Source organism: Polychytrium aggregatum (genome assembly GCF_025602895.1).
Source record: "Polychytrium aggregatum strain JEL109 chromosome Unknown BJ171scaffold_7, whole genome shotgun sequence".
NCBI classification, from domain to species: Eukaryota; Fungi; Chytridiomycota; class Chytridiomycetes; order Polychytriales; genus Polychytrium; species Polychytrium aggregatum.
The window spans coordinates 651,506-668,669 of record NW_026516209.1 but is presented as its reverse complement, the minus strand read 5'-3'; the positions used below and the strand labels follow the sequence as shown (position 1 = coordinate 668,669).

Genomic DNA, 17,164 nt, shown 5'->3' with positions numbered 1-17,164 from the left:
CCGACCCAGTTACCTGTCGCTGACTCCTGCGAATCTGGCAGCAGCAATGACAGAGCGCCAGTCGCCGTACTTGATCAATGAGAAGTCGATGATCCTGCGGTGCAATGAAGATGTTGGTGAGGCTGCGACTCGCGGGATGCATACCGACGAGCCTGGCGCTTGGAGCGACTCAACATTGAGCCACAATAAGTATTTGACTGGAGCTTCAAAGAGTATTCGGGTCATTCCTCCGGCCGAGTGTGCATTACCTCCGCTGCATCTGCGATTGCGTGGCATATGTCCGGACAGCTCTGAGACCTTCGAGTATGACATCAAAAGCCTGGCTCGTTGACTCGGCAACCGCCCGGGCGAGCTTCGGATCCAGGTGCCGGCTGCCATCTGGGACTTTGGCCATCCTCTGGGCCTCAAGTGCAAACGGAAGCAAGTCGAGTCGCAACCGCGTTTCAGACGGATCCTCGAGAGGCAGAATTGGCGATGGCCCATTGCCGGATTCATCAAGCGGATCGAGGGTCTGTTCCTTCGGATCCAGTGGGGCGAGGGCCATGCTCATGAGTCAAAGTCCACAACGTCCGGGGAGCAACATGGCCAAAATCACCAGCATTGGCGAGGACAACACGATTCGAAAGCTCAAAGCGACTCACCGAAGCGTCAGCGATGCTCACTTCGTCGACAACGAAACTTGATCTGGATCGACGAGAGAGTGGACAGAGGCGATGTCAACTCTCTATCGAGCGCATTTGGCAGAGGTCGGTTGGTCCAGGATCAGGAACGAACGCCGAGTCGCTGGCCATCGACGCCGATAGCTACCTCGGAGTTAGATCAGAGACAGGGGGGTTTCTGAGCGGCCACAGTCCGATCGGGCGATTGAAATCAAAGATCTGGTCGCTTTCGGGCAGGCTTCTTGATCGATAAAGGTCCACCGAGCGGGCCACGGTGTCGTTCATGTAGCGATGAGCGAGAGGAGACAGGACATCGAACGGAAGGGTGTTGCGCTGCGGAAAGTACCAAATCGCCAGTCCCTGGGTTTTGGAAAACTTGTGGCGGGGATACGTGTGGATGGTCATCAAGCTCTGCAGGCTGGGATCGCCCAGCGGAAGGATCGGCTTTTGCCGTTGCTTCTGCGGGCGATGTGCAGCAGACGCATCGGATATGGCAGGCTCCAAGACAATCGCTTTGCGCTTTCTCGGCGCTGGCTTTGAGGCGGAGGGCAAGTTGTCTCGATCCGTAGCGTCGTCATCGGTCGACGCCCGCGACGACGGGGAAAAGGACGAATCCGAGTCCGAGACCGAGACCGAGTCCGAGTTTGAGGTTGGGTTCAATGCCTTTGCAGAGCGGGACATTGCGGCTCGGGTGTTGTAGCGCAGCGCTGTTGCTCGTATAGACGCAGTCGATCTGGCCGAGGCATGTATCAGCCAGAGGCAGCATGGACCAGTCGGTGGTCTTGCGGCGGTCCAGGCACAGATCAAGGATAACCCGGCGAACGATCCCAGCGAATGAACCCGGCGAACACGTTCGCAACCCTTCGTTCTCTGGATGAGCGCGAGAATATCCAGCCCTCTCTGGCACGATCTGCTCGCTCACCGCCTGCTGGCCGCTGCGTCATTCCAGCTCTGTACTCTTGAATCCACCCAACGGCCCATCCCAGCCATGGCCAGCCTGCTCGCTCCAGACACCAAGATCAAGTAACTACCCTGCTCGCCGCTCGTTTGCCGTGCCAAAGCCGTCGTCGCCGTGCCAGCGAACACACGGCCGACTGCTCGCGCTGACAACCCCATCCACGATGCTGTCCTCAGGGTCTCCTCGGTGCTGCAAAAGGATGTCAAGAACTACGGAAAGCAATATCTGACTGATTCAAGCGACGAAACCTGCTGGAATTCCGACCAGGTGGGACGCTGCCTGGCATGGAGACAGCATCATCGCTGCATCGAGGGCTACGGAGCCGACCACTCAGTCCCCATGCCGCTGACACAGCGTCTGACAACCATGCTCCCGACACGTAGGGCTCTCCGCAGTTCATTGCCATGGAGTTTTCAGGGCTGTGTTGCCCCTCGGAAGTGGTCCTGATGTTCCAAGGCGGTTTCGTCGGAAAGGAGTGCGAGCTCCTCGTTTCCCAGGACGGCGGATGGGTCCATGTGATGGACTTTTATCCCGAAGACAGCAACAGCGCCCAAAGCTTTGCAGTGCCGGAGCCGAGCCAGAAGAGCGGCCAGAGGTTCAAGATTGTCTTCAAGTCCAGCACCGACTTTTACGGCCGGATCACAGTCTACAAACTGGATGTGCTTGGGAGCAGGCTATGAGCCGCACCGGCCGGCCACGGCCCATCCACACCTTCGAATGCAATGCAATACAGATGCGGCCAATGGCCCACTCTGCCTCGATCTCCCTGCCCGCCTCCAGCGTCGACGGCTTCTTGAGCAGCAGCATTCCAACACCAGTTGCCAGCTTTCCAGGGCCACACCACGGCCCAGCTCGCCCGTCGCCCATTGGACAGAGGGCATCACGGGAGCGATCTGCTGCCACTTTTTTTTTCTGCTGCTGCTTGTTCTCCGTCATCAGTCGCTTCCTCCGCCCAAAGCCATATCCACACCCACATCCACATCCACATCCACATCCACATCCACATCCACATCCACATCCACATCCATATCCACATCCAACCGGGCTTGCACTTGACAATGGGACGGTCGGGCCGCCAGAACAGATACTACGGAAGCAAGCAGCACCACCACCACCACGATGTGCATCCTGAGCCGAGAGAAGGCAGTCCCAGCCGGGATGATGCCGAAAACGACGAGCAGACAGGTATGTGCCCAGATCCAGGATTGCGTTTGTATAAGCTGCTCTGGCGCTGCAGCCAGGAAGCACGGCGGGAGCCTCAGCAAATTCGACTGTGGCATTGCCGTCCCACGAAGCAACGAAGAGCTAATCCCTGAATGTCCTGGAACAGTTGACATCCCAATGCCACTAGCGATGTGGGTGCGTTTCTATTGCCACGAACGAGTGGAGGGTTGAGGGTTCAACTCGTCTGTCCAAGGAGCCATAGTTCATATATAATGGCGTAAACCTGAAAAAGGATTCACTGGGATTGCCATGCATGCATCCCCTCATCAGCCGGCGCTTTGATATCGATGCTGTATTTGCCACCTTGGCCATCACCAGGACTTTGATCACTGCGATCCGAAACGATGCTCCGGAAAGAAGTTGGTTCGCATGGGCGTTGTCAAGCAGCTGCGAGTCGGAAACCGCTTCAAGGGCATTGTCATGACGTACGTCCGAGTGCAAGTCCACGGCTCGCAGCCGATCTGTTCGCTCCAAGCACGGGCTTGATCTGCGACAACCACTGAGTTGGCTTACTCGTTATTGCGCATGCGGTTGCTAGCCCGACAGGTCAAAAGTCAGTCTCTCCCGCCGACAAGAATATCCTGGAGCAGAACGGTCTCTGTGTCGTGGACTGCTCGTGGGCCCGCATCGACGAGGTCCCATTTGACCGGATCAAATCCCCGCACGAGCGACTATGTAGGAACCAATTCGAGGAGGATGGCTGTCGCAGGCAATTCGAAAGCGATAGCGTTCTACCTATGCATCCTGCCGCGCAATGTTGGGCCGTATGCTATCCCGATAATGGGCTCACCATCTCATCTCTGGCATCAACAGTACCCTACCTCATCGCTGCCAATCCGGTGAACTATGGCAAGCCCTACAAGCTGAACTGTGCAGAAGCCCTGGCTGCGGCACTTTTCATCTGCGGTATGGCTCCAGCTGGATGGCAAGGATGCAGTTCGAGCGAGCAAACAGCTAACCAGCGTCAATGACCCGCAACACCAGGGTTGGACGAGTATGGTCATGAAGTCATGAGCAAGTTCAAGTGGGGCCACGCCTTTCACGAACTCAACGAGTAAGCTGCGAACTGCTGCGAGTTCGACTTGGGTCAACGGAGGATGAGACAACTCACGTCGACCGAATCTTGGCTGGGTGGCAACAGAGGACTGCTCGAGCGGTACAAAACCTGCACCGACTCGGCCGATGTAGTTCGGGTGCAGAATGATTTTATTGCAACCATTGCTGCTGAGCGACAAGGTAAGGTCTCTGGCACATCCTTCCGCTGGCTTGGCTATCGCAGTGGATGGATTGGTACGACACGCCGTATCTGGGGACTGACAAATCTACGAACGCAGAGCGCATGAACGAAGGCGAGGCGGGGCTTCAAGGCTCCAACTACGGCAGCACTGATCTGCCTGAATACGAAAGCGGTGAAGACGAAACCCAGGAAGAGCAGCTCGTCGATCGTCTGGGGAATATTATCCTGAAATCGGATGATGACAGAGCCAGCCCCAAAGTCGACCGCTTCGGCAACACCATCGCCGATGATGACGAGGAAGACGATGAAGACGATGAAGAGGAGGGAGAGGAAGAGGAAGAAGAGGAGGAGAAAGAAGAGGAGGAGGAAGAAGAGGAAGAAAAGGAGGGAGAGGAAGAGGGGCGGAAAGCGCCTTCGGCAAGATCATACTCTCAACGACGTGGAGGAGGCCGCTCTGGCTATCGCGGCTCGCGTAGATAGTCGACCGCGACGGTCTGACTCGATGTACGCCGATGGGCTCGGCTATGGTGTACTGCTTAGGCCAGCTACATTAAAATACTGACGGACTCTGTTATAACTAACGGAAACCTTCCCGCAGCAAACAGCTGCGATGTGGAGTGCGATGGTGCTGGAACATGTCGCTGCAATTGCTCATCTGGCATGCAGTGGGTGGCTGATCGATGTCCCATTCGCCAAGTGTATTACAGTCAATCCAATAAAACGGGACACCCTTGATTTTGACCATTGATCAAATGTTTTGTTATCCAATACCATCGCGCGCTGGCCATGACCTTTCGCCAGTGTGTCCAAGAGCACCATTCACCGCTGGCACTCCGAAACCAGTGTGCAGGTCGATTGTAGAGACCGGAGAGCGACCGGTGGTCTTCACTCGGAGGCTGCCAAAGTGATCTGTTTGTATTTCTTATGGCACAGTTGGACGCATGCCATCACAGACTACGCTGACACATGGGTCGTGGGCAAGTGTCCCATTTCCCCCCCCCCGAATACAGTGTACAGAATGGTTCACGTCGACAAATCGTGCTCCTGGAGATGGAGTGCACGCTGTCTGCTGATCCGGATCGGTATTTCGAAGTTGGATTCGCGGCTGGCAAGCCTGCACAGCCATCCATGATTCCGCAGGCCAAAGCTGAAGCCGAGGACTCGGCGGCTTCGTGGCCATGCGTTGGCTCTAGACTTGGGCCTCGCGGTTCTTCAAGTCGCCGACCTCGTCGATGGTGTGTGGGAGCCGCGGACTCTGGCCCTCGTAAAGCCCGAATGCGCAAGTCCCACCAATGACAAATACTGCACCACACACTGTGGCTGGCGAAGGCTCAAAGCCCCACAGATAGAAGGACATGGCCGCAGCGATGAGGATCGACAGAGAGGTGGCAAGACTGCGGGCTTGGCTGCCAGCGCATCTACACAGAGCGAAGCCATGAACGACAATTGTGTAAGGATGGGAAGAGATCATCCGGGCCGACATCGACTTGGTCGACCATAGCAGCAGAGCCACATGCAAATGGAGACGCAGCCAAACGAACCTTTGGACGGAATCGTGCAGCAATCCGCCGAGGCTGTGGCATAGAATCGTGGCTGCCGTCCACATGGTGTAGCCGTGAAACATTCCGTTCTCCAAGATGATGTCGCTGTCCATGCACAATGCTGTGGCGGTCAAGCACATGTTAGCCGAGGCACGATAGAGAGCTGTACTCAAGCTCAATCCTGCCTGCTATACGCAATAAGCGGCTCACGTTACCAAGAAGAGCCGCGCCAAGGACTCCAAAGACACTCATTTGAATGCCCCGAACCAAAGTGCTTGGAGACGAACTCCGTGCAGGCCCATCGTACCTAGAGACGGAGATTTAGTCCGAGCCCGAGCCCGTCACATCAATCATGCTGTTAGATGCGGAGTATCGACTGGAACCCCGGCGACGGCGGGCAGCAGGGTATGTCCGAGCCTCCAAAGCGACTGTTCTCGTGCAGTCATATACTTGTTCCCACGGTCTCTCTCCCACCTGGCGCCCATGCCAGCGGCCAAGGAACGTACCAGGTGTTGAAGGAGCCGACAAGTAGACAAGCCAAGATGAGAGCACCCGTAGCCGCGTCCTCGATCCACTCGGGTGAGAAGTACAGCAGTCGGACGATGAGCGATAGGAAGGCGTGGTTGAGATTCACGACCATGACTCCGACGACGATGGCCGCCAGGGCAATGCTCTTCTTCCAGGACAAGGTCCGCTTCAGGATCCACCAGCGCAGCGCAGCGGTGGCTACGGTGCTCAGCTGGGCAGCCAGAACAAAGTGCGGGACTCCCATGTAGAGGATGGCAAAGTACTGCAGGTTGGTAGAGGTGACCATCAGGACCGAGGGTAGAATGGCGGCTTTCCAGTCCGACCGAAGGCCAAAGAGCTCATCGCAGAGCCGCAGTATCGAGCAACTGCCAGTCGAGAGCTTCATTTGCCGAGCCAGCATGGCTGTCATAGTCACTAATTTGATCCACTCGACGACGAGGATGGCGGTCGAGGAAAGGTAGATGGGAACTTGAACGAGCTTGGAGTGACATATGAGCACAGGCAGGGCCGACGAGAAGATTGCCAGAAGAGCCACAGCAGAGAAGCCAGTAAACATCGGGGCGGTCCAGGAGCAAGAGCAACTATTGCCGGGGAGTGTCAAATATACGAAGCGGTGGGCGATTCAATGCAGAGTGGAGAGCAAGAGCAAAGTCGGATGAGGCAGAGGTGCTGCTCAGTCGCGAGGACGTTTGTTTTCCGCTGGCCGACCGTCGGGGGCAAACTGCACACATGGCTTTGGTGACGTCGACCCGACGGCAGTGGGCTGACCGTCGACGTCATCTGATTCAAGTGCTGGCCTGTCGAAACGTGAGGCCAGCGTTCGGGCTATGCGTGCAGATTCGAAGCTTCGATCAGGATTCGACATATGCCTCTCTGGGTGTCGCTTGGCAGAGGCGAGCATACACTTTATTCAGAAAAAAACGGGACAATATAGCCGTTTCCATGAACAGTAGTATGTGCTGTGCTCGCGTCTAGCAAAGCCACAAGAAATAAAACAGATCACTTTGGCAGCCTCCGAGTGAAGACCGCCGGTCGCCCTCCGGTCTCCACAATCGACCTGCACACTGTGATCATGTTGCGCGCCGCATTGACGTCGCGATTCCACACTGTCCGGCAGCTGGGATTCTTGCAGCTCCTGACAAAGTGGGAATTCGCAACACTGGGCGCATCGAGTCCTTCCAACCGAACTGGCTCCAGGCAGTTGGAGCACACCTGCGAGGTGTTGAACTCGTTCGTCGAGACTACCTTGACGCTTCCATGATGGTGATTGGGACGGCGTCGGTGGTGCTCGAACTGCTCAAAGTACTGAGCAAACCGCTGCCTCCGAGGGCTGGATGCATAGCCCTTGCCCTGTCGCCATGATGCATTGCCAAAGGCGATCACCACATCATTCTCCCTCGGGGCGTGCTTCAGGACGGCCTTGCACATCCTGTCGACGGCCACTTGGCGCCTCTTGTGGCCCGTGAAGCGATGGTGGCGGGCCTTCTTGCCAAGGTGGAAATCGAGCTGCACTCGCAGCTCCGGTCGCAGGACATGGGTGAGATGGACCTTGAAGGCCTCCGAGGACGACACCTTGGGCGAGGGGGTGGTCGACATCCAGGTCTCGATGCTGAGTCGATACTTCATGGTGTTGTGCCACTTGGTGTTGAACGTATGGCCACACATGTGCTGATAGTGGCCATTGGAGAACGAGACCACCTCGTCTTGGTGGCCCGGTGCTTGGATGACCGTCGTGAAGATGGAGCCGACTCCAGGATCGATGCCAATCCAAGTGGTGCGGTTGGGGTCTGGGTCGCCGATGTGGGCCTGGATACGCTGCTCGGCAGTCGGAGGAGGCTCGATGGTCTCGGTGCGATCGGTTCGACGCACAAACTTGACGAGGCCGATGGTGCATCCAATGCCATCGGTGCTGATCTCGTAGTTGAACAGCTTCTTGTTCACGTCCCGCTCTTGGAAGAGGGAACTACGCAGCTTGAAGCAACTGCGCCAGAGACGATCCTGGTTGTTGACACCGTCCTCACCTTCTTCCTTGAGCATGTCCCTGGTGAGGCCAAGGCGCTTCTTTGGACCCAGGAGTTGCCAAAGAGTGACCGTGTCAATCTTGATGTATTTGGCCTTGTAGTGCACAGAGGGACCATCGTGCACACGGCCGGAGGAGTGTCGACGGCGAGCTGCTTGAGTGCCCACTTGATCCTGGATGCCAGCCTGTTGATCTTGGCCTTGGTGGTGCCGAGCTCAGACTTGGCCGTGGTGAACCTCTTGTCGTCGGAGGGAATGCCTTGGGTAGTGAGCCTGTCCAGCTTGGCCTGGCGCTGCAGCTCGGTGACTCGGAGGGCGGGCATGTCACAGTCGATCCACTTGTGGACATCGTCGACCATCTTGTCCCGGGCGAGGATTCCCACATGGTGTGAGAGGCGATGGAGGGCCCGGAAGCGGTCCTGGTCGCTGCTGTACCGAAACTCGTCCAGGACGTGGCCAAAGTCTGGATAGAGGAACTCGAGATCGGCCTTGGGTGGAGTCGGCCCTGGTTTCTCGAAGAGCTCGAGACAGGCCTCGATGGCTTCGTGCTTGTGCTTGTTGGCAGGGAAGACGGCAGCACAAAAGCGACGAAGGAGTCGCCAGTAGGCCAGGTCGAGGTGGGTGGTGCAGTTGGTAGCATAGGCATTGACAGCCAGTGTGAGAAGCTGACTGTGAGCACCATCAGGCAGACGAGGGGCCGGAGGCAGGTCTGCGTGCCGAGTGGTCTGGTAGTCGCGAAAGGAAGCGACCAGATGCTCGTTGTATTTCTTGGTATCCCTGGCCGTCGAGAGGGCATCGGCCTCGACAATCGTGAAGCATTGGCGGATGAAAGCAGGGGTGGACTTGGAGATGACGGGGACGGGAAGATCCTGCTCGATGCACCGGAGGATGTGCAGGTTGAGCAGCCTGGATGCCTCGAACTGGATCTGGGTCATGGCCTCGACGGTGGCCTGGATCTTGTCGCGGAGAGCGGGATTGAGACAACAGCCATCCATGGTCTGCTTGAAGCAGCTGAACTGAGGGGCCGATGACCTTCCATCCACGAGTGGGACGACAGAACTCTTGAGGGGCCGGTATTTGGGACATTTGCTGGTGTTGCAACGTTCGTGATCGGTGCCATCGCACTGGCGACATCGCTTGCCGGTACTCGAGGAAGTAGATGGACCAGGCTCGGTGGGATCGACATCCATTGGATCTGCAGAAGCAGTGATGGTGAGCGACGGAGCAACAGAGAAACAAGCATGTGTGGGATCAGAATACGAACCAGAGACAGGCTCCGACTGTGACTTGGCTTTCTTGGGCCTGGGTGGCCGAGGCTGGCCATCACCGGTACCCTTACGCTTCGGAGGCATGGGGGCAGAGGATGCTGGATGCCTGCCAGTGGTACTGGTCAGAGCAGAGACTTTTTTTATCGTACAATGGCGCGATGATCAGATCAAGGCGAGATGAGGGAAGAAAGCAGCAGGACGAAGGTGGGACATTTATACCCGAGAGCAGGAACCCGTCTGCGCGGGCTGGTTGGGGAAGTGACCCTGTTCAAAAATCGCCGAGAGGTTCAAGCCAGGGATGTGAACGCGAAAATGGCGGCGTGATTGGAGGGAACTCAACCCCAGAAGCGCATCGCTCGCTCAATCAGCCGTGGGAAGACATCTGGAAGCACTCTCCGAACGGCAGACTCAAACAGGGTCACCATCCCGACTCTGAACCCCTCGGACGCATTCAGCACTGTTGTCTTCCTGTACTGGTGCTTCACAATCCCAAAGAAGTTCTCGATGGGATTGAAGTCGGGTGAAGCAGGTGGGGTGAAGATCACTGACCACCCTCGGCGATCGATGCAGTCCAGGACAGCCCTTGTCTTGTGCATGCTGACATTGTCCATCACAATCACAGAGTCGTCTGGGAAGCTCGCTCGCTCAAAGAACTCGACCATCGAGTGTGTCTTGAATGATGTGGGGATGTACATGCGATGCAGCACACCAGAGTGGTTGATGGCAAATGCAGCCGAGACAGACTTGTGTTTCATGTGATTGCACTGGCGAAGCGGAGCACCCTTGGGCGAGTACCCGTAGAGCGGAAAGGTGGTTCGTCTGATCCCTGTCTCATCGACAAAAACGAATCGTCGTGGGTCGATGGAGCGGACCTGGTCCCTGAACTGTGCCACTCGCTCATCCAGTCGCTTGGACTTGTAGAGGTGTGTTGCCCTCTTGTGTGAGAGACCTGCTCGGTGGATGGCAGTGTGGCAGAGTGAGAGTGAAACTTTCCTCTGGAGGATGGACTCGAGCTTGCATCGCAACACAGGACCAGTCTGGAACGGGTCCTGTTCAATCAGGGTGCGAATGACTGGACATGCCTGCTCGAAGAAAGTGGATCTGCGAGCTGGGACCCGGGATGGGTCATCCAGCTTGCATCCTCGGTGCCATCGATGGATGGTGCTCTTGGATACACTGAATATGGAGGCGACCTTACGCAGGCTATGGATGAGGGCGTAGCATCGCAATGCGGCGGTGCGAAAGTCGGATGTGTGGCGAATGGTCATGGCCAGCGCGCGATAACATTGGGTAACAAAATATTCGATGAATGGTCAAAAACCCGGGTGTCCCGTTTTTTATTGGATTGCCTCTAACTTCTGCTCGAGCGATGCTGGCATGACGCAACACTTGCACGGCGCAACACCTGAGGCGATATGCTCCGCTAGGGCCATCTCGGGGAGGCGATCGTGGCTCACGGTTGCAGTACAACGGAGTGCAGCGATGCAGCGATGGTGCAAGCAGTGTCCTATCGGATTCTAAATGCTGTATTATCACTGCAGTTCACTCACGACCGCGCTGTCGGTCTAGTGCTCGCAAAGTGAAACGTATTCATAGTCGCGGTCCCTGTTGGCTGCCTTGCGCTCGTCCATGACCTTCTCGCTGTGGGCATAGGCATCCTGCATCGACATATCGCAGTCGAGGTAGTACTGGATGCGATCGATACACAGCTCGGGCAGTCTTGGGCGGAGTAGTCTGTAGAGCGCATGGCGGAGCCACGATCGCTGCTGGGGAGGAACCTGCCGGGTGGAGATGATGTGGTTCCGGGGGTGGATGAGGAAGAAGCACAGGACCTTGCGGAAGCCTGGCTTAGTCTTGTCGGCAAGCTCAAATGGCTGCACCTGGTGGTGCAGGAAGTTTGGGAACGTGGCGCATCGACCAGGCAAAGCCGTGAGCTGGCCCTGCTCCATCAAGGCCTCGGTGTCGTTTTCGACGTCAAAGACCTCGAGAATGCCGCGGTGGTCGTTCTGGCTGTACTCAAAGGCCATGGAATCGAACGCGTGGCGGAAGCGCAGGACAGAGTCGGTGATGTTCTCCATGTCGTAGTAGTAGATGCCTGTGGCGGCGATGGCCTCGTTCTCCATTCCCTCCATGTGCCAGCTGCCGCCGTCATAGCGCGGATTCTCGGGCGTGAGGTGGATCGTGGCCAACTTGACGATGGCCTGCACGGATCGGGCGCGGAATCTGGCGGGACTGGGAACGTCGGGCTCAAACTTCTCGGGCAGCTGGGGAACGTGGAGCTCGCGAGTGTCTTCGAGGGCATCCATCCAGTTCCACTTCTCATCGTCATCATCGTCATCGTCATCGCTATCTTCATCGTCGTCGTGATGACGATCGCCGGTGGTGGGCTGGCCGTCGTCGCCGACACGAGCGGCCTCAACGGCTTGCGCTTTGCGGAGCTGCTGGCGATGCTCCTTCCACATAAGGGACTGCCAGTCGTAGAGGTCGTGGTCAAACAGCTTACCATAGTCGACGTCGATGCGGTTGCGAGGCGACGAGTTGAGAGAGTCAACCGTGAGCTCGAACATGGGCAGCATGGCCTCAAAGATGCGCTCGATATCGCCATAGAGAGCCTTGTGGAGCTCGGGATGGAGGTTGTTGATGTAGGACGCGATGGAGACGTGGCCGTCGGCATCGATCTCAAACTCGGCGGGCAGCCACTGATACTTGGCCGAGATGTCTCGGCGAGTGTCGGGTGTGCCTTGCCAGTGAATGGTCTCGGTGCCGGTCAGGGCCTGCGGGTTTCTGGAGAAGCGGGACTTGCCAAAGGTAAGGCAGTGGGGCGACGGATGGACCAGATCCAGCACAATGCCCTTGGAGCCGGGATGCCAGCGGCCCTCGACCAGGGCTTCCTGCTCCAGAGGTGCGGCATGCTCGAGGAGCCGCTGGCGCAGCTCTGGACTGATCGAGAGATCCGAAATGTAGACGCCGTGGGCAGGGATGGGCGAGACGTTGGGCCACTCCTTGGATTGGATAAAGTCTCGCGCATAGCAGGCAAGCTCCTGGAGGAGCAACGCGAAGGCCGCCTCGCCGAGGCCGGACTCTTGCCGCCACTTTTGCTGGATCTCTGGATCTTTGAGCTTTGCCCACCACTGCGGCTTGTCGAGGATGGCATTCATCACTCCGAGGTACTGGCGCTCGATGGCCGTGATGGGGTCGAGTTCCTTGTATCGCCAGTTGACACTGGTCTCGGGCGAAGGATCGAGGGGCATCCAGAACTCTTGGGGATTCGGGCAGCTCATGGCGGAGGCGAGCGTTGGGCAGGTGGGTTTGAAGAGGGCAGGTGGGTTCGGGAGGCGATGGGCTCGGATGATGGAGGACGATGGCCATTTGTATGGCGGGGTGGTGCTTTGGGCGCAGTCCCATGCCCGGTCGGCAGGCACAACCCATGGGCCCTGTTTGGGCCACGAGACCATTCATCAAGGGGGTGTCCCGAACATGCCCTTCCGATGTGCCCAAGCACAGAATGACTCGAGGCCGGAGAGCGACTGGAGGTCTTCGCTCAGAGGTGATCTGTTGAATCGCGTGTAGTTCTGTTCGACCCATTCTCATCATAAACCACGCTGACATACGGGAATCACGAGGATGTCCCGATTCCCCTTGAATAAAGTATACTAGTTATATTTTACATGAGAACGGTGCTGTTCTCGGATGCGAAACGATCAAAAATTCGGTGGGTTGGGCTGCATCGCGGATCAGTGGCCAACGGCAATAGCACCAGGTCTCCCGCATCAACAGGTCCCTCCTCCGGTCCGGGCCGCTTTAGCGCTCGCCAATGTAGTTCTCCTTCTCGAGCAGGAGGATGACCTCGTGGACGATCTGGGAGATGGAGCTGGTGCTGGGATCGACGACAAGGTCGGCCTTGCTGGGGGCCTCATAGGGGTCATCGATGCCGGTGAAGCCCTTGATCAGGCCACTCTTGGCGCGGGCGTAGGTGCCAGTGCGGTCGCTGGCGATGCAGGTCTCCAGAGGAGTGGCGACGTGCACGAGGAAGAAGCCGCCGTTCTTGGAGATGGCCTTGCGGGCCTCCTCGCGGGCAGACTCGTACGGCGCAATGGGAGCGGCAATGACGGCGCCTCCGCACTTTGTAATCTCGGAAGCGACAAAGGCGATGCGGTGGATGTTGATGTCACGCTCGCGGCGAGTAAAGCCCAGCTCGGACGACAGCTCGGAGCGGATGGTCTCACCGAGCAGCAACGTGGTGGGGCGCTGGCCGTCCTGGTTGAGTGAGACGTGGAGGGCGTTGGCGATGGCCGTGGCACCCGAGTTCCAGTAGCCAGTCAGGAAGACGGTGAAGCCCTGCTTGTTTCTGGGCGGGTGAGCGCTGCGCAGGATCCGCTGGACCTCAGGGTAGGTGAACCAGTCCGGGATAGGAGCGCCGGTCTTCAGGCGGCGACGGAGCTCGGTGCCGGAGATGTTGAGGGTCTTGGCACCGGCGGGCAGCTCGTTGTCAGGATAGTACTCGTCGGTTTCGGGAACGTACGAGACCATCTGGAACTCGACGACCTCGATATGGAGCTCCGACTTGTACTTTTCAACGAGATGCTGGGCATCGTAGGGGCCGTAAAAGTCCTTGCCCTGGCTGTTCTTGCCGGGTCCGGCGTGGTCACTGGGAAGGCGGAGCGAAGGCAAGGGTGAGCAAAACGTTGGTCCCGGCGTGGATCGAGGAAGATCCACCAAGGACACGGGGCCCGACTGGGCCGCAGATACAGATGCAGATGCGAATGCGGATACGAATTCAGGGTGCGGATGTGGACGTGGGTAGGGGTGTGGATGGGGATGCGGATTCAGGATGCGACAGATAGGGCTCGATCGGCTGCTTACCGGCCAATGATGAAGTGGGAGCAGCCATAGTTCTTGCGGATGATGGCGTGCCACAGAGCCTCGCGAGGGCCACCCATGCGCATGGCAAGCGGGAGCAGCGAGAGAGATGCCATGCCCTGGGGGTATTTGGGGAGAATGGCCTTGTAGACCTGGACACGGGTGTAGTGATCAATGTCACCAGGCTTGGTCAGGCCGACGACTGCCAAAGACATGGGCAGGATGTGGTGCTCGCGTTAGTACTCGGGAGCCAGGATGAGGCGTGGAAGGGCAGCGCCAAACGTTCCCACGGTGGACAGGAGATGCCTACCAGGGTGGATCAGGACGTTGCACTGGCGAGCACGGGCGGCACGGACGGTGAGCTCGCGGTGAGCGCGATGCATAGGGTTGCGGGTCTGGAAGGCGACGACGCGAGTCCAGTTGAGCTTCTTGAAGTGAGCACGGAGTTCATTGGGGGTGTCTGGTGGAATGCGCGGGGAAGTTGGAGGGCAAGTCAGCAACAGCGAGAACAACCGACACCGCGGCGATCAGCAGCACAAACAGCGACAGGTAGAAACGTGGGGCTTTGGTTTTTGCAAAGGACGATGGCGATGCCGATCGCAGGGCCATATATCCGAGCAGAATCGTCCACTCAAGTACAAGAGCTCGTAGGCAGTGGACTCGATCGCTATGCCAACGAAGAGCAGGCAAAGATCCGGCCATGGGCGACACGACAGGTGCATGCCGGACTTACATCGGTTCTCGACATAGTCGTAGTGAGCCGGGGCCGCGATCGCCTGGATCGAGCCGCCGACATAGTACTCCTTGGCCACGCGGTGCAGGTAGTCGACGGCGGGATGGGCCAGATCGTTCGCACCAAAGACGAGCTCGGCCTCGCGGACCTTGTTGGGCTGGTAGACGTCTTCGACCGTCAGGATGGCGAGCGAGGCATCATCACGGGGATCGCGGAGAGCGACCCGCACGCCCTTGGCGAGCTTGCCGGCGGCGATCTGGGCGGAGGAGATATCCAGGGTGATGGGCATACTCCAGAGGACACCGTTGGCGAGACGCAGGTTGGTGACGACGTTCTCGTAGTCGGCCTGGTTCAGGAAGCCCTCCAGGGGCGAGAAGCCGCCGTTCATGATCAGCTCGAGATCGCACAGCTGGCGCTCGTTCAGGACGATGGAGTAGAGGCCATTGGCCTCCTGGAGCAGAGCTTGGCTGATGGAAGCATCGCGCAGGACCAGGTCCTTCAGGATTCCGCCGTGAGGAGAGTTGGACATGGCTGCAGATGAACGAGGGGGAGTGGAAGGAGCAGAGTGAGATGCTCGGGGAAGATCAAGGGAACAGCCTGGAAGCGTCGCGAGGGAGAAAGAGGCGACGGGAGGTGCGTTATGGGTCTATTTATGTGAGATTGGGGGGGGGAGTTTGGCAGCGATGCCGCGGCCCAGTGACCGATGTCGCGAGCGGGCGCAGACCACAGCGAGAGCGCGGGTCTCGGCGAGAGCACAGCACCGCTGGCAGGAGCAACAGAAGCAACGCAGACGGCGCTCTCGGCAGTGGCTTTGGCATGCGCCTGCAGTCTTCTCGGCCGTCCCGACCCCAAACTTTTTTTCTTTCGTTGGCCTTGGGCCGGCGAAGATCTCGGTCTCTGTGGAACATGTCTAATCTCCTGTCGCGGCACGATTACATAGCGGCCGCGATGAGGTCTTCGCGGCCGCCGCTGAGTGGGCGGCGATGACGCAACCAGCGGGCCAACCAGGCGCGGCTGCGGGCCGCCGAAAGACATGGGCCGTGCCGGGTCAAGAGACATGGCAGCGGCGGTCGGATGGGCGGATCGCCGGGCTGGTCGCTTGGACGGCTTGGGGGATGGGTTTTGCGGTTGAGCATTGATCGGATTGCAAATCGGACTGCCAGTTGGACTGCCAGTTGGACTGCCAGTTGGACTGCCAGTTGGACTGCCAGTTGGACTGCCAGTTGGACTGCCAGTTGGACTGCCAGTTGGACTGCCAAGCGAATCGCTGTGTCTGACCGGGTCATCCCTCCAAGCGCAGGTCCTGCGGTTCTGCCTTGGCATACGTGGCCTGCCCTGGCCAGCTCTGCCCCGGCAGAGAACCACATCGCCCGACAACGTCCACCACCCGATCGTTATCCACCGCAACGACCCCTGAATACCGCCGTTGCCCAAGAGCCAAAACTCAGGCACCGCGCGGGGGCGTGGCGGCAGCGTGCTCGCAACGTGTCGGCAACCATGATCGCTGTCTGTACATGGCAGCCGGGCGAGCAGCCGAGAACGGCCATGACCGCCCGGGCTGTTCGCCGACCAAGCGTCGGGGCAATTCCTGGTGCTCGTTACGCCGGAGAGCCTCGGCTGCCATGAGCTTGTCGGGCCTCGTCCGCCACGCCGTCTGTCTGCTCGCCGCGGATTGCCTCCCATATCTGCTTGCGCATTTGCAATCCAGCCAGCACAGGCACTTGCCGATTACAGCAACCGGACACCCTCACGCACGGATGACTTGCGTGGGTTGCGTGGGTTGTGTGGCTTGTGTGGATCAGACGACTTTGATATATAATCCATTCACCGAGGTCTTGCAGTGATTTTGCTCTTTGCCCTGCGGCTTCCTCCCTCACACAGGGACACCCAGGGAAATGATATGATCCGGCTACGCCGTGTTTGTCCAAACGAGACAATGTCCTGTCGTCAATTCAACCCCCGGTAGCAATCGCGCCGACGGTCCACACCTCTCCCAGTCGCCCATGCGCCCCATCTCGATCGTTACCACGGCGGCCGTTGTGTCTTTTGGTTCTATTTATAGCCCGGCCTTGATCCGCAGATCCAACAAGAGCCATCGTCGCTCCTGACTCGGCCGCTTGTTGCTGCTGGCTGGGTC

General features: G+C 58.3%; 5 protein-coding genes across 5 annotated transcripts; 2 read left to right on the top strand and 3 right to left on the bottom strand.

Annotated features, from left to right (window-relative positions):
• The first annotated feature begins 949 nt into the window (after nucleotides 1-949).
• BJ171DRAFT_278205 (galactose-binding domain-like protein) lies at nucleotides 950-2,505 on the top strand. The gene is made up of 4 exons (XM_053106876.1): nucleotides 950-1,308; nucleotides 1,609-1,682; nucleotides 1,794-1,884; nucleotides 2,001-2,505. Exons 1-4 carry the CDS (start codon nucleotides 1,057-1,059, stop codon nucleotides 2,295-2,297), a joined length of 714 nt encoding a protein of 237 aa, XP_052969685.1. The 5' UTR covers nucleotides 950-1,056; the 3' UTR covers nucleotides 2,298-2,505.
• Nucleotides 2,487-4,607, top strand: BJ171DRAFT_278201 (uncharacterized protein). Its single transcript, XM_053106875.1, has 8 exons — nucleotides 2,487-2,802; nucleotides 2,948-2,976; nucleotides 3,160-3,266; nucleotides 3,380-3,516; nucleotides 3,655-3,747; nucleotides 3,826-3,895; nucleotides 3,983-4,077; nucleotides 4,176-4,607. Exons 1-8 carry the CDS (start codon nucleotides 2,676-2,678, stop codon nucleotides 4,556-4,558), a joined length of 1,041 nt encoding a protein of 346 aa, XP_052969684.1. The 5' UTR covers nucleotides 2,487-2,675; the 3' UTR covers nucleotides 4,559-4,607.
• A 545-nt stretch (nucleotides 4,608-5,152) lies between these two features.
• Nucleotides 5,153-6,703, bottom strand: BJ171DRAFT_638336 (nucleotide-sugar transporter-domain-containing protein; the record flags this gene model as incomplete). Its single annotated transcript, XM_053115741.1, has 4 exons — nucleotides 5,153-5,496; nucleotides 5,620-5,740; nucleotides 5,835-5,926; nucleotides 6,126-6,703. 4 exons carry the CDS (start codon nucleotides 6,701-6,703, stop codon nucleotides 5,268-5,270), a joined length of 1,020 nt encoding a protein of 339 aa, XP_052969683.1. The 3' UTR covers nucleotides 5,153-5,267.
• Nucleotides 6,704-10,740: 4,037 nt separating this feature from the next.
• BJ171DRAFT_493160 (uncharacterized protein) lies at nucleotides 10,741-12,776 on the bottom strand. Its single transcript, XM_053109890.1, has one exon. It carries the CDS (start codon nucleotides 12,713-12,715, stop codon nucleotides 11,000-11,002), a length of 1,716 nt encoding a protein of 571 aa, XP_052969682.1. The 5' UTR covers nucleotides 12,716-12,776; the 3' UTR covers nucleotides 10,741-10,999.
• A 295-nt stretch (nucleotides 12,777-13,071) lies between these two features.
• BJ171DRAFT_456210 (sulfate adenylyltransferase) lies at nucleotides 13,072-15,630 on the bottom strand. The gene is made up of 4 exons (XM_053108311.1): nucleotides 15,028-15,630; nucleotides 14,605-14,754; nucleotides 14,298-14,496; nucleotides 13,072-14,082 (listed from the first exon to the last, which is right to left on the bottom strand). Exons 1-4 carry the CDS (start codon nucleotides 15,554-15,556, stop codon nucleotides 13,236-13,238), a joined length of 1,725 nt encoding a protein of 574 aa, XP_052969681.1. The 5' UTR covers nucleotides 15,557-15,630; the 3' UTR covers nucleotides 13,072-13,235.
• Between the last annotated feature and the right edge of the window lie 1,534 nt (nucleotides 15,631-17,164).